We start from the raw sequence: 24,904 nt of genomic DNA, 5'->3' as shown, positions 1-24,904 counted from the left end.
AATACAGTACTTGCAATTTTAGTTACTATATCACATAATGCACGTAGTAATAAAAAACTTACATGAAGAACAAAGTCAATATTATTTAAAGCATCACTTTAACCTCTTTGTTGGTGGCAGGATCTTCCACACATGGAAGGAGTGTGAACAGCTGCTGGCTGACAGTTTGGTTGATGTGTCTCCCATCATCTCCCACCAGCTGCCTATGACACAGTTCCTCGAAGCCTTCAACTTACTTACGACAGGTGGGGCCTGCAAGATTATCCTCGACCCCCAGAACTGACTTCTATGCCATCTACAGGAATGTGACTACTCTCTGCTATTATTTGTCCCTTGCATGTATTCACATTCTTTCCACCCTCATTAATACAGCTTTGCTACTATGATACTCCAATTTTTAACAAAGTGAAAATTGGAAATATAAAAATATAAATCACAATTAAAATGTACTTGAAAAACACAACCCTTATTCATAATTTTCTCATGCTGCTGCTTCACTTTATTTGGTCTTATACACAAAATCATTCTCGGGCAACTTTTTTCAATCTACACAATTTGATTTTATAACTTCTGCCATTTCCCTAGTGGTACTTTCTTTTCTATATACTGTCTACAAACATTCATGTAAAATCCTACTCTGATGGGCTGTGATAATATGGATGGAGAACTAAGATAACTTGTGCTAGGAGAACATTATGCAATCTTGTGCACATGCTGTAATAATTTATTTAGGGAAAATATCTGACAAGTCAGCCATGCTGCACATTTAGTCTGCACTCATTTCGTTTCACATACAATTTTGGATCTGTTCCAACCCTTCATTAAGGTTTGATTCAGGATTCACAATCTAACAGTAAACGGATCTGGCTACAATTTGCCAATGTGAGGAGGTTTATCTGACAGTTCCGGCATTGCAATTAGACTACCTATCTTAACATTCACTGCAGCTTAACCGAGGTTTGCTCAACAGGAGTAGTGTATAGTACAACAGTGGGTAACACACTCATTTCAAGAAGACTTTAGTTGAATACTGAGCAGAGTGGATCAATTGAACACCATTTCTTCACTATGCTCTTAGTGTACACCCAGCAGAAATTATGTAAAGCAATTAGCATATTATGATCTGTGGGAAATAGTATAGTATGGCTTTAGAATGAGGTGGTTAGCAAAAAAAAAATATATATATACCGTATATATGTAGACAATAAAAAAAATATTATACAGTACTGAATTAACATGATATTAGTCCCTTGGGTTAATTTAGCAGTCAATGGTAAGGTAGAAGAAATAATTCTGCATAATATTACAAATTCCATATTTATTTAATTCATTGGCATTCATTAAAATCTTATAAACATTCCAGTTATAAACAATATATTTTCATAAATTTATTCTCTTTACAAAGCTAGTTAAATTAACTAAACCTCTGAACCTTGTAACTGATGCAACACTAATACTGTAGTGATGATTTAAAGCAAATAAAACGAACTAGAGCAACACACTATTCATAAAAAAAAAATCATGTTTGAACATTTTACATGTGGAAGTAGGAGAGCATTCTGAAATACAAGCGCCTTATAAGCCACCTCTATTTGCACACCTCTACCGTTTATGAGGACAAGTGACTTACCTGTAACTGTTCACTTACTGTACTCATGATTTACCAATAAATTGTCCATTAATTCACAACCATCATCAGCATTTGTTCGTTTACTCATGACTTATCAGGTAGTGTTCACTTACTCATAATTGTCATGAGTAACTGCTAACTTCCTGTAGTATAAAGACTATTCACTTTTAACACAATTTACTATGGAATGTCAAATATGACCCTCAGTGAAATTATTATATTTAAATTATGTGCAATAAAAACAGTAGCATAGATGGAGAGTATTTGTCACAAACTTTCAGGACCTTAATGCTAAAATGAAAGAAATATCAGAAATAAAGTTAGAGAAGCATATAAAACTGAAACCATTGTATAATGGTAAAGTCATGACCACAAAATTTGTTCAAAGCTGGATAAAATGTCTAAGTGAACTAATTTGTGCCACAAAGAATATAAAAGACATGAAGAACAACATTTTCTGTTTATACACAAATCAAGATAGACATTAACATTTACTTTCTAGTTACAGTATCTTAAAATTGTGTCTAAACTAACCACTTTTAAGCAATTTATAATTTTAATAAGATAAATTATGTAACATAAAAAGTAATTTAGACCAAAATACCTGTAAATTGCCTAATTAGATACTCGACAAAACATGTTTGCAAGGTACATATTTTATTTTCCTATATATTTTTAACCAATTAATTTTGTCAGCTTTTTGCCTTTATATATAAACAAAATTTTTTGCAATTTTTTTGTATTAATATCAACAAGAGAAAATTGTATTTTAATATTTGTCATTAAAACCCCTTAAAATATTTTTAATGATATACAATGAGACAAAATTTCTTTTGTTGACACAAAAATAGTCCGACCAGCTAGCTCTATACTATTCCAAAAATATTCCAAAAGCAAAAGCATAAAAAACACAAACCTAATCCATAAACATTATATTGATTTTGTAACCATTAGTCATAGAAAGTAAAAATATATAAATGTACACTTCCTTATACCTTTAAGAAGCATGTAATATGCTGGACATTGCTATAACATGAATCTAGAACAGAGGAAACAAATCAATTGCAATGTTTGTAAATTGATGCTAGAACTTGTGTAAGGTGTATAGAAAATATAAATGACAAATCTAATAATTAGCAGTACAGCATTGAAAGAGACATTTGCTGCCAAAAAGGGGATGGGTATTGGCACAAAACGAGCAGTGTTTTGGCCATTGCCACCACATGACCTTATGTATCAGGACATCTCCATCTCTCCCCCTCTCTCTTTCTTTCTCTCTCCCTCCCTCTTTTCCCCCACTCTCTCTCTCTCCCTCCCTCTTTTCCCCCACACTCTCTCTCTCCCCCCTCCTCTCTCTCTCTCTCTCTCTCCCCCACCCCTCTCTCTCCCCCCCCTCTCTCTCTCTCCCCCCCCCCCTCTCTCTCTCTCTTCCCCCCTCTCTCTCTCTCTTCCCCCCTCTCTCTCTCTCTTCCCCTCTCTCTCTCTCTTCCCCTCTCTCTCTAAAATTACGAGATAATTGTCTAACCTTACAGTGTGGAGAAAAGTTTTATATGCAAGTAGACAACGATAAATTTTTACAGCTAAGGAGTTAAAAAAATATCAGAGGACTCTCTACTTTTCTCTTGCAACAGTAAAAACTTAATAAAACATATTGGACAACCACTAACACTGGTCTTTCCTGATTTGTCCAAGAAAATTACTGCTACATTCATACAATTCCGAAGTAGAAACAGTTCGTTAAAATGTAACAATTATAAGATCGAGTAATTACAGAGCTGCTATATTAATATATAGTTCCACATTAATTTCTGCACTACTCACAATAAAATACACCAGCTTAAAAAAGTAATTAGTTTCGAACAGAATTTATGGGTATAACATCTAAATCTGATAATGACCTATAATTTTGAGATGTGAATAATCAAGAATATGGGCAACACTACTGTTGTCATCATGATGTTACAAAAAATATATAGTTATACAGTATAGTTACAAAAACTATACTGTATAACTATTCACAAAAAATTCATTATACAGTTATGAAATTTTTAGACAAAATTTATACACTTTTGTTACTCACTTGTTCCCTTTTCCCAGGAAAAAACAAACGGTACTAATGCACAATTTCCCTGTGCTATTTATATGAAAATTTATGCCATTAGCTACTCAAGTTAGGAGCGCATGTGGTTTACCCCTTCAGTACTAAAAAATGTTTGGCACAATTAACAACCAAACTCACCCTGGTACAAAAAGGCTTTCCTGTCACCAATCAACCCGGCCTCTCGAATTCTACATCACAATTTGACCTATAAACCCTCCGAGGCCAAAAACTGATGTACCAAAAATCATAGTAGCTGGCAAGACAGTCCAGTTTTCTATTCGTGGGTCCTCGGTTAGGTTAGTTTTGGGCAATTTAATACACAAGTTTAGTAACATTGTGAATGCTCGAGAGGATAGGCTGCATCACTAATACATTAGCCACTTTTTCTTCCTGATGAACTTGTCAAAAATGATTGCAAATAGCATTATCCTAAGATATATATCCTAAGTATTCTTAAAGTGGCATCTTATTATAATTTGAAAACATTAAATAAAACATCTGCTTCAATGACACTTATCAGAATGTAAAGATCAAGTAACATTAAATGTAACACAGCCACATTAAATGTAACACAAAATGTAACATTGTGTGTAACACAGCCTTATGTGTGTGCATTCAATATAGCATCAACAAAACACAGACCAAAAAGACTTCACACAGCGGTACATGATGAATACGGTATAGATCTGCTTCTCTCTCTTTGAGCATGCCAACATGTACATTGATCTGTTACATTTTTGGTTTTAAGATATTATACATAATGGATAAGGATACCATAATGAACATTCCTTATAAAGTACCGGATTTAGTAGAACCTGATCACTTATAAAATGACAAATTTATTTCACTGTACTAGCTGATGGTATTCAAAAGTTATAATGTTATCGAGCATAAAAGCAAAACAAAGACATTGCCACATCACTAACCTTTTGTAACACAGCTCCAGAAATTGTAATGTTTAAAATATTGATATACCATTTTCATGTGAGATTCTATAAATAATACATTGTTCAAAATAAATCATCAGCCACATTCACAATACTATGCCATATGTTGTCCAACTATCTAATATCAATAGAGCTTTCATAAAAATTTTGACAATTACAAATTATAGTATGGTGTAGTCTAGATATTTCAGTATATTCTTAATAGCTACTGAAGTTTTCTGCAAAAGATGGCAAGAAATTTTGTGCACATTCAACATCTAATGTACTTATCAGACCAAATTCAAGGTAAATATTTGCTCAATATTTCTTGTTAGCACTTAAAAATAGGAACCAACTGAGCTAATTAAAAAAAAAAATCAGAGCATGCACACACAATAATAATACATAGCATTGATGCACAGAACTATATTCACATCTTTTGGAGAATTATATAACAAAGGGAAAATATATATTAAATCATTGTTCAACCTATTTTCAGTCATGTTAAACCTAAATATTTAAAAACACAAAATATTGGAGATGCTTTACTAGCAAAATTACTAGTATCAATTATTTCCAATGCAAAACAGGGAAACAACTTGTTTAACTTAGAATGGGAAACAAATTTACCTCTCGTCTGAGCTTGGTCAGTCACACACGAACCATCCCACCTTAGTCAGTCATACAATGGTTGTCACCATACATGATAACCTTACAATGTTGTGATGTGATGAACTAAACATACAAGAAGCAATAACATAAATGTATGTGTAAATGTCACGTCTCAGAACTGAAGGCACCATACATGGGAATAAACAATATTTAACTATCAAAATCTGCCTCTTCTCTTATGTCATGACATTACTAACCTTAAACTGAGCATAATTTTACACACAGCTCTCAACAAATTACCCATAACTTAGAGCAGTAAAGATGATTAGACTTTATTTAAAAAAATTTAAAACTAACAAATATTTTGATTCAAGAGAAATTTGAGTATGCTTCATTTTTTATTTTGTTTTGTTTATAACCACCAGTAATTTTGCATTAAAGGTAATTCTGGTGGTCGTATACAGTATATACAATATAAAAACTGCAGTAAACAAAACAGCCAACTAATACATAATGACAAAACTGAATAAAAAACATTGTATGGGAGGGAATGTGCTTTTCTAAAAAGAAAACATGATTAAAACTTAAGCCACAGCACTTGACCATATTGAAAGGTCTCGGCACATCGCAGTACATCTCTCGTGTGTTTTCTACTCCCAATGCAACAATCAATTAACAAACAATACTGTATATCAGAATTTATAAAACATAAAATGGTAATTTTTCACAAACTGTAGCAAAGTCATCATACTTTGCAAGGCAAACTCCAAAAATTTACATCAAATGTTTCATCAATTCCATATACTGTACTGTGGTAGTTTGTTCCATAAGGGGAGCAAAACAAAAAACAGCATGAACAGATAAATCACACTAACATGATGAGTCAATTACACTAACATGATTTCTCAATGAGAAACTCAGTAGGAGCCATGATGAGAAAATGTTTTTTTCCTACAACATAGCATTTCCTGCATGTCTAACTGCCATGGACACAATAATATTGAACTGTCAATTTATAAGTTTTTTTGACAACATATTCTAATTTCTTTTAAATGTCACGAATAAAGCAAGCACACACACACGCAAGCTAACATACCGAGCTTGTGAAACTAAAGCTTCAAGGAATTTGCATTATATACCTTGATAAATTGATTATAAAGATCCATAACAGGAAATTAACAAGAGCATGAATTTTGATTTACTTTAAAATGAAATGAAATATTAATTTCCATTTAACAACTGCAGTCTTATCCACACCAATATTTCGATCCAATCCACCAATATTTCCAATATTTCGCACCAAAATTTGTTTTCATTCTTCATTTGCATCACGTTTGTCTGCTTGATACCCAGTAACCTAACCTAACAATATTAATGATTTTTATTCAAATGCATGCAAGATTTTACCCACTCCAATAGTGAGAGGCAAACCATAATATTGTGTTTCAAACTTGAATTTTGAATTGCAGATAAAATTATTTGCAAGAATATACAGTATAAATTTCATAATATAGTAATAGAGTTCTAATACACTAAGGCATGAAGATCAATATACTGTTCAGTACATGCTTCATAATTATATAGTACTGTATATGTAAAATATTAAGTCCTCCACTCACCTCAGACTCATAAGAATGGGGTTTAAGAATAATCATTCCATACATCTCTTTACAGTAAGATTCTCATGTGATGAACAATTCCAAGGTCTAGCATATCTTTCAACAAGATTGATTTCCCTAAATTTAAGAGATATAATGACATTAGGGCTTAATTTATAAGGCAGAACTCTTCACATGATAATATAATCCCAATATGTACACTTCTTATAAAGATTCCAGTTATCCCAAGTTAATAAACCAGCTGACCCATATACACAAAATATACAAATCACATCGTATAATCATGCTCAGAAAATAAATATAAGAGAAACTAAAAAGTATGTGGGAGGTATGACACATGCACAAGGAAATAGATATCTGCATTCCTTGAACAGTTCAGTACTCGGTATTGACAACACATTACTTGATACTGTACCAGCAGCCTGCTTCTGTGAAGCACTTAAATGATAGCACAAAGCTACTGATGTCGAAGAAACCCAGGAAAGATTACAAAATCTTACCAGTACCAGTCAATTAAACCCCTTACAGCAGCTATTAGCAGTATGTTGCCAATTTCGTCGAGGAGCACCAGTATTGTCATGAGCTTCCAACCAAGAGAAAATATATTCGACATTGTCACCTGCCACCTTGAGCTGATAGAAAGTGAAAGCATTGCCTTAGGTTCGAAGAACATCAGCGGGAAGAACTTTATTGCCCTGTCTTGGGCTGACCAGCTACTGGTGATGGAACACTTGGTACCTCACCCAATATAGGGATCTGAAACTGTGGATGTTGACCTTGTACAACCTGTCCCTGACCAGGTTGACCTTGTACAACCTGTCCCTGACCAGGTTGACCTTGTACAACCTGTCCCTGACCAAGTTGACCTTGTACAGCTTGTCCCTGACCAGGCTGACCTTGTACAACCTGTCCCTGACCAGGTTGACCTTGTACAACCTGTCCCTGACCAAGTTGACCTTGTACAGCCTGTCCCTGACCAGGCTGACCTTGTACAACCTGTCCCTGACCCGGTTGACCTTGTACAGCCTGTCCCAGACCCGGTTGACCTTGTACAGCTTGTCCCTGACCAGGTTGACCCTGTACAGCTTGTCCCTGACCAGGCTGACCTTGTACAGCCTGTCCAGGGCCACGTTGACCTTGCACAACCTGTCCTGGTCCAGGCTGAATGTTTACAATCTGTCCTTGGGCAGCCTGACCTTGTATATTTCCTTGAACTGGTTGACCCTGTGCAACTTGTCCTAAGGCTGGATGACCTTGTGCAGCCTGTCCTTGGATGGGATGACCAGATTGAGGTTGTCCTGGGCCATGCTAAAAAATAAAGTACATTAAGCCTACATTCATAAACCTTTCAATAAACTTGTAGTAATAATAAGGAAAAATTAATTATTCCGAGTCTTTGAACTGGAGCAAAACAGTGTCAAAGATATTCAATGTAAAAGATTGAAAACCTTGCACAAGTTTGTCGCTCATTTTATCAAATGTATTTTACTCTTGTATATTTTTCCTTGCAATTCAGTTATTCTTCACTGCCTTCACTGATCTGGTTTACTGCAAGGCCTCTTACACTTGTTGACACCACAGCTCCTCACATTATTATTCTCTACCATCTTCTTATCTATCATACTCCACTACTTTTTTACTTATTTTCCCAATTTATCAATAAAAGATGTGCTTCCCAATTATTAATTCTCCTTATTTACACTCACCTTGTACACTTCCCTATTACTCCTTCACCACTTACCAGTACCATATGCACTTCCCAATTGTGCATCCTTCGTATTTTGCTTATCATGCATTTCCCCTATTACTAATTCTCCTCCTATAATAATATCATATGCACTTCCCTATTACTTAATCCTCACTATTTACCACCTCGCCTCTTGGTAAGCAATTACAGTATATATTTCCTACACATTATTAATTATATATTTTTAGTTCTATTAAAAATACATGACGTTTTCTTTCATTTGTAAACGTTAAATACAGTTGAATCTCAATACAGTGAACCTTGATTTGGAGAATTTCGTGATAGAACACACACACTTTCCATGCCAGTAACTCACCCAATTTGATGAACAAAAGTTCACTGAAGCAGATAATGTATGGATTTGCTTGGGATATTAGGCTGTATTTTTGCTGATAAAAAAAACAAACAATTTGCTAAACATAAACACAGACTGTGACAAATTCTGTACATCTTTGTAGACCCAACGACCAGATCAGAACACTGACCAGCTACATCACTAGCTACTGGTGGCGGTGCATAAGGTATCCAACCTACCAGGGGCCTCATAGCCTAGTGGATAGCGCGCAGGACTCGTAATTCTGTGGCGCGGGTTCGATTCCCGCATGAGGCAGAAACAAATGGGCAAAAGTTTATTTCACCCTGAATGCCCCTGTTACCTAGCAGTAAATAGGTACCTGGGAGTTAGTCAGCTGTCACGGGCTGCTTCCTGGGGGTGGAGGCCTGGTCGAGGACCGGGCCGCGGGGACACTAAAGCCCCGAAATCATCTCAAGATAACCTCAAGATAACCTAACCACAGGAGGGTAACTATGGATGTTGACCTTGTACAATCTGCCTTGGGATAATCTGACCTTGTAATTACCTAAGTATAGTTACAGGATGAGAGCTATGCTTGCGGTGTCTGGTCTTTCCAGCACTCTTTCTCAAATAACACTTTGAATCTACTGACGATTCTGGTTTCCACCACCTTCTCAATGAACTTGTTCCAACCGTTTACCACTCTACCACCCTGTCCTGAGCTACGCTGACCTTGCACAACCTCTCCTTGGCCAGGCTCATCTTGTGCAACAGTTGTGTGTTTCATGAGCTGAATGAAATGACTATGTATTTTTTTGTGTGTGTTTGTATCCTGTATAGCACAAAATGGTTCTACTTAGCAATAATAATAATAATAATAATAATAATACTGTAATAGAGAAAATCCGTAGGAGCCACAATGAGGGTTCAAACTTTTGTGGTGGGTGTTACCATGCACACGCTCTTAGCAACTAGACCACAACATGGTATAAGGATTGCAACCTGGAGTTCTACTGAACACACTAGGATTTCCCAAGGCTTCTACTGAAGCCAGAACAGAATTTTCACACAATCCCCCTATGCACTCTGGCTCTGTCACCTTTTCCGGCTGTTGAACTGTTCCGGCTTCAGAAGAAGCCTCGGGAAATCCTTGTGTTCAGTAGAACTCCAGGTTGCAATCCCTATACCATGTCGTAGTCTAGTTGCTGAGAGTGTGTGCATGAGAACACCCACCTCCATAGGTTTGAACCCTCATCACGGCTCCTACGGATTTTCTCGTTGATGCAGTCACATTAGTGTGATTATTCTCTGTAATAATAATATTTATAAAATAAATATTATTAACATTTTCTACAAGTCCCCTAATCCACGCAACATTTCTGGAAAGCAAAGTGTTCTGGGTAATCTATGGATGTGAGTGCATTATCCAGCAGCTCCAGAATACCATCTCATTGTTTTAGTATTTTTTTCAGCAACAACATCCTTGAAATCCTGCCCTAGGTAAAATATTGATCGATAGTGCATTCTTGGACACAAATCAACAAGTGACTAGCCTGAATGTAGAGTCCTGGACAGACCCCATCTATCTTGAGGTTATCTCGAGACGATTTCAGGGCTTTAGTGTCCCCGCGGCCCAGTCCTCGACCAGGCCTCCATCCCCAGGAAGCAGCCTGTGACAGCTGACTAACACCCAGGTACCTATTTTACTGCTAGGTAACAGGAGCATAGGGTGAAAGAAACTCTGCCCATTGTTTCTTGCCGGCGCCCGGGATCGAACCTGGGACCACAGGATCACAAGTCCAGCGTGCTGTCCGCTCCGCCGACCGACTCCCCATTGGTAAGGTAAAGGTACATTTACGGTGGGAGTTTGACAAAGACAGTCTTGCAATAATTTGAGGGTTAAACTAACCCTTTTCAATGTCACTTCTATCACACACTATTGTTATTTGTTCTTTTAAACCTTATCTATAAGTTTAAAGACACGGTTTAAAAGAACCTGTGCCCACTCCACATGCAAATCCACAACATTCTGATGACTGTTGCCCACATGTTAAAATTACTGTACATACAAACCACTTACTAATAAAGGAGAGCATTAAACAAGGAAACATTCCCATTGCCAACTAAATTTACTTTAATATCACAGCCCATTCTCCTGTTTAGGTAGTATTTATAGTAATAATGAGGACCATAGTACAGATAGATAGATAGATATACACACACACACAGAACAATGAAATTAGAACGTAAAATTGGCACTATTGAGCTGGACAAACTGGAAAATTATATATTTCTTGTGTTGCTTTGACAAACTAAACTAACCTAACCTAACCTTCCTAGGCCTAATACATGATATCAGAGGCCTAATACAGTACAGGGGTACCCCAGTTTACGAATTTAATCCGTTCCTAAAGACAGTTCGTAACCCGAAAATTCGTAAACCGAAGCGAATTTCCCCATTAGAAATAATGGGAAATGAATTAATTTTGGGGGAAGTCAGGACCGGATTAACTTCAAAGTAAATTTTATACCTAATTCACCCAAATCTTCACTACAAAAGTATGTTCCAGTTATTATTTACCCTTACTGATGACTCCTGTTGGTGTATGGAAGATGGTGAGGAGTGGAGAGGTGTTATTTATTTATTTATTTATATATATACAAGAAGGTACATTGGGATTGTGAGGATACATAGCATAGTAATTACATTCTTGTAAAGCCACTAGAACGCGCAGCGTTTCGGGCAGGTCCTTAATCTAAGAAACTTATAAGTAGGTAAATACTTGCCTAATATCTTGCCTTTAAATACTAAATACCCCCTTACTGTTTGGAAGGGGGAGTCCCTTTCCATTATAGCATCAGGCAGTGATGACTTCTCTGGGGTGCACTCTCTGGCACGTTTTGCCTGCATACCACTAGGACCTGCTTCTGGCTCACTGCTTGATTTTCTCACTAGAAATTGTTCCATTGAAGATTGTTTTTCTCTTCTTTGTAACACTTGTCTGTAGTGAGACTTCACATTGTCATTATTAAGATCAATGCAACGGCCTGCTACAGCTTTATCTGGGCGATTCTTTTCAGCACAACTGTGCAGTTCTTCCCATACTGCATGCATTTTCTTAATTAATGAGGAAGGGATATCCTCTACTGCCTCCTCCTCCTCCTCCTCCTCCCCTGAAGATTTGTTGTACTGCTTGGCTAGTTCAACAACACAAGTACCATTTTCATGTTTACGAATGATCTCTTGTTTTACCTCTATGGTCATTCTCACATGCGTTTTCTTGCCTTGAACCTTACCACTGGCTTTCTTAGGACCCATGGCGAGATATATAATAAAAAAAAATTATGTTCAAATAGCCCCCCAAAAAAAAAATGTAAATCCTTGCAAAAAATTCAGGCGAGACAGTCACTAGGCGGGAGGCACTGGTAAACTGAGGTGCGATCGCCGTGCCACCATGCGCTAGGTCAGCCATATACGTATCAACAAATTCGTTTCCCAAGGTAAAGTTCATAACCCGATTCAAATTTTCCGAAGAAATCGGGCTTGTAACCCGAAAAGTTCGTAAAGAGGGGCATTCGTAAGCCGAGGTACCACTGTACATGTGTGCGCTATACTAGGCCTAGAAATATGTTTGCTTTTTATTTTTTATTTTTTTAAGACTTCCTTACTAGTCAGTCTACTACTCACTAAAAACTAAGTACCCTGTACATACGAATTCTTAACCATTGACGATCATCACAATAGATAATATCTAAACAGGAGGATCCGTTGTAATATCAACTAAGTGCATAAACGTCCAGCAAACTGTGCATCAATGAAACAAAATTACAAACCTGGTACGGTGCCCCTTGCGGGTAGTACTGCACTTGCTGGGGAACAGCCTGGTAGCCTTGGGGAACAGCCTGATAGCCCTGGGGAACAGCCTGATAGCCTTGGGGAACAGCCTGGTATCCCTGAGGAACAGCCTGATAGCCCTGTGGAACAGCCTGGTATCCCTGGGGAATAGCATTGGGGTGAGCTTGTGGATGCTGCTCATGCTGAGATACAGCATTTGAGAGATGCATTCCCTGAGAAGCAGCAGCAGCAGCAGCAGCAGCAGCGTGTGGTCCAGGGTAGGGCTCACCATGATACAAGGCTGGCTGGGCTGGAGGCATCCCATAGTAGCCGGGAGGGGGTGGGATCTACAGGGCGGAGAAACATTGCACACATGCTGCTGTGTCAAAGCCTACATCATATCCTCCACACCATCTCCCAGAATGAGGTTACGATGCAACACACCCTTCCGTGGTATTTTTAATCCAAACCTTTCGTGGCATTTTCAAGGTGGCCTAAACGGAAGAGCCACAATAATTCACAACTTAGCAATATAAAGCACTGGCATGTGAAGTATTGACAGTCTCATGGACAGTACAGAATATAATGAATGTAAGCAATGCTCAATGCATCAAATCAAAACGGGTCATTCTACTACTAGTATAGCATACACATATCTTAAAATAAATCGTGGCCTGTATTATGTGTCAAGCAATATTTACATGCTATGAAAAGAATTTATTGCAGAGGCAGACCACAAGTCGTGGATAAATACATGGAGGAATGGCCACGACTCCACAATAAAGACAAACAAAATTTGTGGGCAGATAATGTAATGCACATTGCATTCACATCCATCAAAAATAACAAACATTACATCAGCTTTAGTACTGATCTATAAAGAAGCATAAAGTCAACAGTAGCTAATTAAGACTTATTTTAATGGAACACAAGTTAATAAAGTTGAGCCTTACTGGGGAAGTGTGGTGGTTGTACTGTACAGTCATGCATGAGTACTATCAAGCATCAATGACAAGACAATAGCTGAAAATGCTTAACAGACTTAACTGAAAATCAGCAAAACACAATAGTGCATAAAACAGTGACACGGCAGAGCGTGGTGCATTGCATTCCCTCCCCCACACAGTTCAAATTTAATAGTAGCATGATTAGGAACTGCTGCCCCCAGTAACGTGACCAAGAGCTGCTGCCCCCAGTAACGTGACCAAGAGCTGCTGCCCCCAGTAACGTGACCAAGAGCTGCTGCCCCCAGTAACGTGACCAAGAGCTGCTGCCCCCAGTAACGTGACCAAGAGCTGCTGTCCCCAGTAACGTGACCAAGAGCTACTGCCCCCAGTAACGTGACCAAGAGCTGCTGCCCCCAGTAACGTGACCAAGAGCTACTGCCCCCAGTAACGTGACCAAGAGCTGCTGCCCCCAGTAACGTGACCAAGAGCTGCTGCCCCCAGTAACGTGACCAAGAGCTACTGGCCCCAGTAACGTGACCAAGAGCTACTGCCCCCAGTAACGTGACCAAGAGCTGCTGCCCCCAGTAACGTGACCAAGAGCTGCTGCCCCCAGTAACGTGACCAAGAGCTGCTGCCCCCAGTAACGTGACCAAGAGCTGCTGCCCCCAGTAACGTGACCAAGAGCTGCTGCCCCCAGTAACGTGACCAAGAGCTGCTGCCCCCAGTAACGTGACCAAGAGCTGCTGCCCCCAGTAACGTGACCAAGAACTACTGCCCCCAGTAACGTGACCAAGAACTACTGCCCCCAGTAACGTGACCAAGAACTACTGCCCCCAGTAACGTGACCAAGAACTACTGCCCCCAGTAACGTGACCAAGAGCTGCTGCCCCCAGTAACGTGACCAAGAGCTGCTGCCCCCATTAACGTGACCAAGAGCTGCTGCCCCCAGTAACGTGACCAAGAGCTACTGCCCCCAGTAACGTGACCAAGAGCTGCTGCCCCCAGTAACGTGACCAAGAGCTGCTGCCCCCAGTAACGTGACCAAGAGCTGCTGCCCCCAGTAACGTGACCAAGAGCTGCTGCCCCCAGTAACGTGACCAAGAGCTGCTGCCCCCAGTAACGTGACTACGAACTACTGCCTCATCTAACAGCCAACTTGCCACAACAGCTCACTTATGGAGATCATTTGTACTACGATAATGTGTCGAGATAAAACTCCAGGTAATGACAAAAATTACATTCGTACTGGTTCACTGTTAGCTGAGAACATAGTTAAAGGCTCTAAAATCTAAATATCTCAACAAAAACAGCAACATGATAAAAATAAGCAAAACTAAATGTATTGTTTGTATTTTCAAACAAATGTTGTTCATGCAGTATGAATGAACAACATTTAATGAAGACCTTTTGAGGTTAATAGAGTATGAAAACTCATAGTCAGATAAACAGACAATGGTGGTATCTTTTAATGTCAAGTTTGTTTGAAAATATTCACTGACAAACATAAGCACACAAAATAAAAGAAAAGAAATTAAATATTTGTCACAAATTTTTAAAATTGTACATTTGTACTTACTGCTCCAGCTTCAACCAGACGTCTAAGCTCTGCCTGACGTTCACGCTCGAATTGTTCATACTCGTTGCGAGAGTAGATCTCCTGCTCGTCTAGGCCTTGCCATCCACCATCCTGCTCAAACTCAGCTCGTTTTGTTTGCTCCACAAACTCTTGAAAGCTGGATCAAAAGATCAGGACATGCAGTTTATATTGTGTTCTCAGTTATCTTTATTGACCAATATACTTTCTCATTACTGTGCACATGTTACATATTTACACAGAGGTGCATTGATACGCAAGTTTTAGCCAACACCACAATCTACAGTACTGATACTATAGAAATACTGACTCATGTTGTAACTTAACATTTATTTTAGATAGAACTCAAGATATATCAATGCATTTTGTGATCTCAGGATAGGTAAATGATTACATTAAATTAGTAACACTTGGTAATTATAATAAAGTAATAATTAATATTCACAGTATAACTACTGTGCTTCAGTACAGTTCACAAAATTAAACTACACTTTCGCACACTAATGTCGCTTGAGAGCGGCAACAATTTTTCTCTTGAATCTAGTATGAATTTTTCTCATGAATCTAATGAATCATGAATAGAAAAAATATTTCTATAAAAATCCATTTTTCATCCGATCGACTTGGGGATAGTTTCAAAATGCGCGCCGTGAAATTCCTGTTCTCCCCAATAGGCGATGACATGGCGTGGCCGACTCTCTTTCAAGGTGTACTATACAAAAAAAAATCGGTGTTTGGCGCTCACGGCTAGTGATTGACGTAGTTTTTTATTTCGTGCCAGTCTAACACATCCTTGTGTGACATTTTATACTTATGTTCTTCTAGAACATTCTATTGCAAACACATTGCTACAAAAATGAAATATGTACATCGAAAATTAAGGTCAGAACAGTGAAAAGAGTATACACTTTTCAATAGGGGTCTCGCCGATGTGCCGTCGGGTGTGCAGTAACGGGTAACACTTCGGCCACTTCCCACACTCTTGCGGGTGGCCTGCGATCATGATTCTACATTTATATGCATATGTCCGCGTAGGGAATTTTATTGCGATCTCAGTGATACCAAATTTAACGCTGTAGGACAAGTGTGGAGTTGACAACCCTGAAAAGAGTAGAAACATTTCATCACTGTTTGGCGCTCACGGCTAGTGATCGACGTAGTTCTTTATTTGGTGCTGGTCTAACTCATGCTTTGGTGATATTTTATACACATGTTCTTCTAGAACATTCTATTGCGAACACATTGCTACAAAAATGAAATACATACATCGAAAATTAAGGTCAGGACAGTGAAAAAAAGTATACACTTTTCAGTGTTGCCGCTCGATCGCCCACAACACTGCACACACATTGGGCAAGTTTTTTTTTTTTTTTGCAGAGCGCACGAAAGTGTTAAGTGGACTTCTCGGCAGTGATTACAAAGTTGCAACATTCAAATAAATAAATCTTTAGCCTCCTGGCCATTGATTTCAGGGAATCTGTCCTTTGCAATACACCCTGTGCCATGGGCTTCACAACTTTGGACAGGAAAACATTTTCAAGATACCTTGACTTGCATTGCTGATTTAAAATTTAGACTCAGTTCTGTCATCCAATTGTAAGGGTCTTTTTTTTTAGCAGCAAAAACAGTTAAAAAACCCAGCGTTAAATGTAATGAAATGCCATTTTCTGGGCGAGACCCGGAGGCTCCCCGGAGCTATCCCAGGCTGATATACTAATGTCAGACTTTGGCATCAGTCATGTGTATGGAGTTCTTAGGCCTACCGGGGACCATGGCCAGAACCCGACCCCCTCAGTCAATGCCGAATCTAAAAATGCTGCATTTATATTTATAACAAAATTCTCACCTGATGAGACTATCCTTATCAGTGTCAGACTCTTTAAAAACATGTTCACGCATCCGTTCCATTTCTTCAAAGCGTTCGTTAATATCATCTTCAGGGGCATTAGGGTCGTACATCTTGTCCAGTTCCTTCTTGAATAGAGCCTTTACTTCCATCTCATCCCAGTACCCATTACCATCCAGATCTGTTGAGTTGCTGTATGTTATCAACACTTCCAGCCTACACTCTCCAAAATTTAGAAATGGCTGAAAAATTCCCTGAATGCCCTCCTTAACAAAACCATTTAGCTTCAGCTCAATAATCAAAGTTAAAGTTATAGTTAATTCACTTCTAAGATGAGAGGAACAAGTACCCAACATGAACAGTTTAGACTGTGTGGTTTAACTGTCAATACTGTACAGGGACGCACCATGAAGATGGAAGAAAGTCTTGGGGTTAAAATCTTCAGGCTGCATATGATCTTGCTCTTCCCAAACCTGCAGCAACAATTTATTCAGTTATTATCTACTTAAATATACACTTTTCTAGTACTGTACTATAAAATACATATATACAAGACATTCTATACAGTATACTTTATATATACAGTATATTAGTAAAACATATCCATAGTATTCATCACACACATGCACACACACACACACACACACACAAAATAGATGGCAGTACCCAGCTGTGCCCGGGACTCTCCTCCCCCTCTCTCCGCCCTCATATCTCTTCCCTATCCTCCCCCTTTACTTCCCCCCCCCCAACCACTTCCCTTTTCTCCCCTCTCCACCTTAATGATTTGGCTTGGAAAATGTAATACTTGAGAAAATTTATTTAGTATTTGTAGCCACTTTCTCAAACTACAGTTCCAGAAAAGGAAAAGATAATCAATAGCGGCAGGGACCGTGGAATAAATATAGAAATTAGGTTTCAGGAAAAGTACTAATACCAGAATCTAAAACACCTTCAAGAATTTAGACAAGACAATTATATTAGAAGGATTAACTGGTCTCAAACAATAAAGAAGTCTGGAGATATAACAGTACAGTAATGAATACAAATGAGAACAAAAGATAATAGTTAAATATGGATTGATAAACCAAAAATTAAATATGGCATGTCAGTCATAGCAGCTTATTTAGCAAAGTTCAACCATGGACACTTCAAGAGAAAACTAGATAGTTTCCTTCAAGAAGTGCAGGACCAACCGGACTGTGGTGGATCCGTGGGCCTGCAGGCCACTTCAAGCAACAGCCTGTTGGACCAAGCTCTCACAAGTCAAGCCTGGCCATCATGCCAGGTCATCATCTAGTAATATTATGCTTCAAAGGCACTTACCTCTTCCAGTTGCTGTTTTGACCCAGGGTGATGCAGTTTTGTGTGTTGTCCATGTTTCTTAATTTCTTCTTCGTGTTTCAATTCAGCCTGCTTGCGGTGTTCTTCATCCATCTGACCCAACTCCTGCTGTCGTTCAAACTCCTTTTCCATTTCATACTTTTTGAACTCGGTCCGACGCTGTTCATCAACTTTTTCCAAGTCTTCTGTAGTCTGTACACAAAACAAATTTTATTGGTATCTACAACTTATGCCTATAAAATACTGACTATAATTTCCCAGTAACTAGTACTGATAATGAAATCTCTCTGTATTAGCGGCTTTATGTATTGTACTTACCTTACATATGAATGCTACACCGTTCAAATATCATATGTATACACTCATGCATAAATAAATTAATATTATTATTGAGAAAATCAGTAGGAGCCATGTGGAGGATTCAAACCTGTGCGCTGGGTTTGAATCTAGACCCAGGCACGTTCTAGACCACTACACCACGACATGGTAAAAGCATTGGAACCTGGTATTCAACTGGTATACTCTAGGGATCCTGAGGCTTCCTCTGAAGCCTAATTAGAAATATTGACCAGACCACACACTAGAAGGTGAAGGGACGACGACGTTTCGGTCCGTCCTGGACCATTCTCAAGTCTCAATCGACTTGAGAATGGTCCAGGACGGACCGAAACGTCGTCGTCCCTTCACCTTCTAGCGTGTGGTCTGGTCAACTTACTTTAGCTACATTATTGTGTCTCATCGCCTGCTAATTAGGAATATCCTGCAACCCTAGAGGATGCAGTTGAATCTAGGTTGCAATGATTTTACCATGTTGTTGTGTAGTGGTCCAGAGTGTGCCTGAGAGTACCCAGAGAACAGGTTCAAATCCACCTCATGGCTCATACTGATTTTCTCGATGATATATCACATTATTGCAATTCTTTTATGCATTATTATTAATATGACTGGCACACAAAGGTAATATATGGTACTGTAGAACTAACACTTTTAGGTTCGTCAACTTTTGAAGAGCAATAGAAACTGAAGAAACCTTGTTGGATTAAACTGCCGGCAGCTTCCATAAGCAGAAAATTATTAGTCTTATATATCAATAGCCTATCTAAATGTAATATTTACATGCTAGCACATTACACCTGGCTCAGGCTATAGATTATGATATACAAGCTGGTGATAAGATTTCTGTGGAGGTTGCTTGCTTTAAGCTACAAAGGTTCAGTTCTGTTTGTGTTACTCTTAAGGAACCTAATTGAAAGTATCCTTTCACATCACTTCTCATCTATATTAATTCATACTTTTTCAAAGTAGTCTATCATTTCAACATCATAATGTTAATAGATACAGTACTGTATTATGTACATATTAACATTACAAATAATGCATTTTAAAATTACGGTAATAATAAATGTTACCTACACGATGTACACATCTTCATTTCCATACAAAAGGCATTATATAACCTCTGAAACTTTTGATAACAATATTAAAGCAACTATTACAGCCTGCTACTCATTACTGAACAGAGACAGCCTCATCAATACAGGAGCTCATGTCAAACCTTGATGATGAGCTTCTTGAGATCCTCAACTTCAAATCGTGTGGGGTTCTTGTGGTCAATGTGAACAGGAATCTTCAGCAAGCTGCGATCCACACCAGTCTGCTTCTCGTGCTCCTGCAGTCAACCACACACAAAAGATAAATAAATGGTAAATATATCCCACTAGAAGAGAACAGTTTTACAGAAACCAAATATGCATTAAAGTCCCTCAGAGACAGGAAAGAAGGAGTAAGAGGCAAGAAAACCAATGGAGTGAAGACCAGAGGGCACGAGACTAAAGAACATAGGTAAAGGTGATGTAAATAACATGAGGAAGGAGGAGGGGGGGAAGGGTTTTCTTTTTTTATTTACTTTTTTATTATTATTTTCTACCACAGACGTTGCCACACATTTACAATGCTAACCAGTATATATACATTTTCTTCTGTCCTTCATGGACAGGGTTAGAGATGTGTTAAACATATAGTTCAAGGGTTTATTGAACACTCAACCACAGGTGATGATTCCCTGAAAGGGGGATGATGCAAGAAGACAAGGGGAGAGAGAAAGAATGGGTAAAGATAGGGTAATGGACCAAGTAAGGAAGAAGGGAAGGGCTGTAAGAAGGAGTAAGAGAGGGAAGGGACGGGAGGGAGGAACGGGAAGAATGAGCTGCAAAGTCCTACCAAGTCATGAAGTCAAATTAGGGAGCAGATTTGACTCAGGAGCAAATTAATATGATCAAAGAATGATACACAGCCATGAAATAAAATATTTCCATTCCATGGGACTCTTCCAACTAATCTATTCTAGGTGATTAAATAGATATTACAATCTGTCATAACACACAAATGCACTCTACTGGTGTAATACCCTAATATCTTATAAGAACAATATAAGCACTCTTCCACATACTGTACTTTATATATCTTAATCAAAATAAGCAAGTCAACAAGCAAGGGTTAAATATAGTATCTGAAAACCATAGTCTTCAGTTGACCTAAAAAAATTCTTCAAGTAAACACTATCAACATTACCTTAACTGCCAAGTGACGGAGACGTTCAAGCTCTCGACGTTTCAGTTCATCCAGTTTAGTGCGAACATTGTGATCGACAAAGTGGAGCTCTCGGGCAATCTTGCCAGACTGAAAAATGGCAAAATAGAGACTAATAGCACAGCTGAAGTACGCAAGTACTTAAGCAAGTACGCATCTTATACCACATATCATTCCATTCTAAAGACTGTATGATACTGTATTATGTCTCATATTTCAACACACTGCAGCCATAGTACTTTACACACAGAGCAAACACCAACACAATGAGAACTAAGCAAGGAACCACCAAGATGAACTCAATTTATTTACAAATTCTTGTCATTATCTAACATACAAGTTTATCAGTGAAGACATAATTGTAGTCAATAGTATCATATTCATCATATAGGCAGCATTAAGAGGATATGCACTAGGAGAATACTGTACAGTATAATAAACATGCATGCCACATCGACACAACTCTTATGCCATAACATCTCAATGGGAGACTATTAAGATGGTCTTAATGGAATATATTTAATAACTAAAAATATATCTATTGTAAGACTAGTCCAATGAAAGAGAAACAATAAGTACAGAATTAACACATGATTAGGTTTACAACCCTATTCTTATTCTCACATTTCTTACAAAGCTGAATTGTATTACAAATACCCTGTAACTGAAAACAACTCATTACCTTGATGTCATCCACCTCTGCAGTTTCTAGTTTTTTTCTGAAGTTCACATCACTCTCCAGAGCCTGAACAACCTCCTTCAGATACCGGCCATATTCCAAATTCAGCTCCTGCGATCAAAGTCACATTAATATTTTAATTTAAAAGCAAAGTAATAAAGAAATATAAGTACAGTATAGTGTGTGTGTGTGTGTGTTGGATGCACTGAAACCAAATTTTGTATTTTTTTTTTTGTTGAACAATGCATTAAAGTTGAAAATTAGAATAACCATATACTCCAATCAGCTTGTGGTGACTGCACAGGTCACCATGCTCTCCAGTCTTCCCTGTATTGACTCCATGAGCTTGAACTGTTGCTCCTCACATGTATTATTGAAACTCTGACAACCGTAAATTGTTGAAGAGATTTAAACATACAATTAGCTATGAAACTCATTACCAATCAATTCTGATTTACCAACAAAAATCATTTGAAGGCATTTTGAGAACTTCAAAGAATTCTCATGTGTTATAGTGATTAACTGACTATAATGGAAATCTGAGTTGCACTCTCTCAAGAGCTTCTCGCCTCTTTCAGTAGGGGATACACCAATTTGGAGTCGAGTCATTTAGAGCCCAGCATTTTGCCAGTGCACTGGGCAGGTTCAGAACAACCTGCCTTACACGAGCTACCATAAGGATCTTCCTCAGAAATACAGTATTACAATAAATGTACAATGTGTTAAATGTAATTTTGTATGCTGTAAAATTTGTATTAGTATGTTAATGTCTTCTCACAGACATCACAACATAGGATAAAAACCCACACTTATGTACAGGTATTTGTGTATCTTGTGTGAAGATTTATACAAAGTCTTTCATACTCTCCTGAGTGCTTTATCAAGGTGGTTTATTTTTATTTATTTAACAAAGTGCTTTATATTAGCCATTGAGATGCAAATTTCATCCTAACATATACTGTACTCAGACCTTGATAAAGCACTCAGGAGACTGTGAAAGACTTAGTATAAATCTTTACATAAAATACACACACATATTATTACATATATAAAGTAGTTTTTTGGTTTTATCCTAATTTGTACCAGTGGTAAAAGACAAATATTGTACTTGTTGTGGAACATAGCTCTTCAATGCATACTCTAAAATAAAAATGCATTGTTGTCCCCTCAACCCTCTGATATACACAAAACTTTGGTGTTTCCTCAGTAATTTTCTCCCTTTTCTATCAATAATGGTAAAAAATAGGTTTACTAATCAGGTGCAATATTCGAACATCAGTGGGTGGTTTGGGGTTGTAACTTTTTACAACCTTACTTTGGGGTTGTAACTCTTCAACCCACACTTTTCCTACTTTTATTTCAAGGTAAGGTAATTATCAGGAGAAAGTGCTAAGTACTTGGAGAAGATAAGATGAAAAGGATTTGGGATGGGTTGGAAGTAAGGAATGGTGCCCAACAACTTAAACGGTCAGGGATTGAACACTGACCTGCAATAAGAGAGGCCATCGCTCTACTGTCCACTCCATGTCGTTGGTCATTGTCAGTCTTATTTAATCAGTTCACCTGATCATTTCGTACCTGATCAACCAGGCTGCGACTCATACCTCAGGCTGCGAGCTGCCGTGTCCAACAGCCTGGTTGACCAGTCCAGCAACCAGGAGGCCTGGTCGACGACCGGGCCGCAGCGACGCTAAGCCCCGAAACCATCTCAAGGTAACCTCAAGGTAAGATAACCCGAGGTTTACCTGGAGCCGCAAACCTGTACAACCACTTACCCAATCCTCCGAGTGTTCCTCCCCATCTTCTCGGTGTTCTGCCTTGTGTTCCTCCGGCTGCTTCTCCTTGACTGGGAGAGCTTCCACGAGGACGCCGGCCAGCACCACCAACACCAACAGTCGCCACCTCATGCTGAGCATAATGCAAAAAAAAACAAGTTTAAACTTACTGAACACATTTATACCTACAATAAGGTCAAGTTATACAACAAATTTTCCACACAAGCACTGATAATGATCTAAATTTAAAATACTATACTTGAATTCTGGCTCAAACACGGGCACTATTATTTACAAAGTAAATTCGTCCATTATGTACCAACAAGTCTCTGACAGTGATGCAAACTGATGACATCAAATTAATCATCAATACATTATTTAATTAGTCATATTAACAAAGCCATTGATGAGCAAGACTCCCAACATGAGACAATAAACCGAGCAGCTGCAACATGGCTCTCTTCAGCTACCTGCTGCTTAGTGTCAATTTATTGATAAATAACTTATATGGCACCGTGACCAACAAACAGCTGGCACCGTGACCAACAGCTGGCATCATGACCAACAAACAGCTGGCACCGTGACCAACAAACAGCTGGCACCGTGACCAACAAACAGCTGGCACCGTGACCAACACACAGCTGGCACCGTCACCAACAAACAGCTGGCACCGTGACCAACACACAGCTGGCACCGTGACCAACACACAGCTGGCACCGTGACCCACAAACAGCTGGCACCGTGACCCCACAAACAGCTGGCACCGTGACCCACAAACAGCTGGCACCGTCACCAACAAACAGCTGGCACAGTGACCAACAAACAGCTGGCACCAGACAGAGACCAGCAGCTGCTGCAACAGTGATCCTCAGTGCTCAGAACAGTGATCAACACTTGCCCCGCAGCGAGAGTAATGACCACTACAGTATACCTGGAACAGTGATCACCACCTGTTGAGCGCAGTATTACTCACTCAGCAAGTGCCTGAGCAGTGCCTGAGCAGCGTGTGAGCTGTGCCTGAGCAGGTGGAGCAGTGACCAGCCTCACACACTCCCGCTGACGTGGTCAAGGTTGAGTTGGAATTTCCACAAAATCACTTCCTACTAAGAGCTGACTGACACGTCAACCTTATAAGAGGAGGGAAGTTAGGTTATAATGGCTCCTCCCACCCCGCCCCCCGTCACACTAGGGGCCGCCCCTCACACTCACACGCCCCTCACAGCCTCCATACACTCCCATACACTCCGTGTATAACATACTTGAGATCAATAATTAAGACACAACTCACGTCTGGTCAGCTGTGTTTGGGTCCCTCAAAACACACACAGTTCAAGTACCATGCTGATAATACTTCATATTTTTCAGCTA

General features: G+C 38.8%; 2 protein-coding genes across 14 annotated transcripts in view; one reads left to right on the top strand and one right to left on the bottom strand.

The window, feature by feature from the left end:
- The window catches only part of LOC123747010 (L-threonine 3-dehydrogenase), a 19,406-nt gene extending 17,129 nt beyond the window's left edge, over window positions 1-2,277 (top strand). For both annotated transcript variants that reach the window (XM_045728945.2, XM_069317363.1), the window contains one exon: window positions 121-2,277. In XM_045728945.2, coding sequence (XP_045584901.2) covers window positions 121-283 — 163 coding nt within the window. In that variant the 3' untranslated portion in view covers window positions 284-2,277. The remainder of the gene's footprint in view (window positions 1-120) is intronic.
- Window positions 1,299-24,904, bottom strand: NUCB1 (Nucleobindin 1). Of its 12 annotated transcripts, none has more exons than XM_045728932.2 (11): window positions 24,825-24,904; window positions 23,537-23,669; window positions 21,765-21,872; window positions 21,065-21,172; window positions 20,049-20,162; window positions 18,476-18,685; window positions 17,559-17,625; window positions 17,153-17,333; window positions 15,289-15,445; window positions 12,765-13,112; window positions 1,299-8,196 (listed from the first exon to the last, which is right to left on the bottom strand). In XM_045728932.2, exons 2-11 carry the CDS (start codon window positions 23,666-23,668, stop codon window positions 7,576-7,578), a joined length of 2,046 nt encoding a protein of 681 aa, XP_045584888.2. In that variant the 5' UTR covers window position 23,669; window positions 24,825-24,904; the 3' UTR covers window positions 1,299-7,575. The 12 variants fall into 12 exon arrangements, with proteins under 12 accessions (XP_045584888.2, XP_045584893.2, XP_045584890.2 ...); XM_045728937.2 differs by having other exon boundaries at window positions 12,765-12,926; XM_045728934.2 differs by lacking the exon at window positions 24,825-24,904 and adding an exon at window positions 24,796-24,823.

This window comes from Procambarus clarkii, chromosome 87, assembly GCF_040958095.1.
Source record: "Procambarus clarkii isolate CNS0578487 chromosome 87, FALCON_Pclarkii_2.0, whole genome shotgun sequence".
Classification (NCBI taxonomy): Eukaryota; Metazoa; Arthropoda; class Malacostraca; order Decapoda; family Cambaridae; genus Procambarus; species Procambarus clarkii.
The sequence above is the reverse complement of the archived record's forward strand: the minus strand, read 5'-3'. Positions and strand labels throughout refer to the sequence as shown.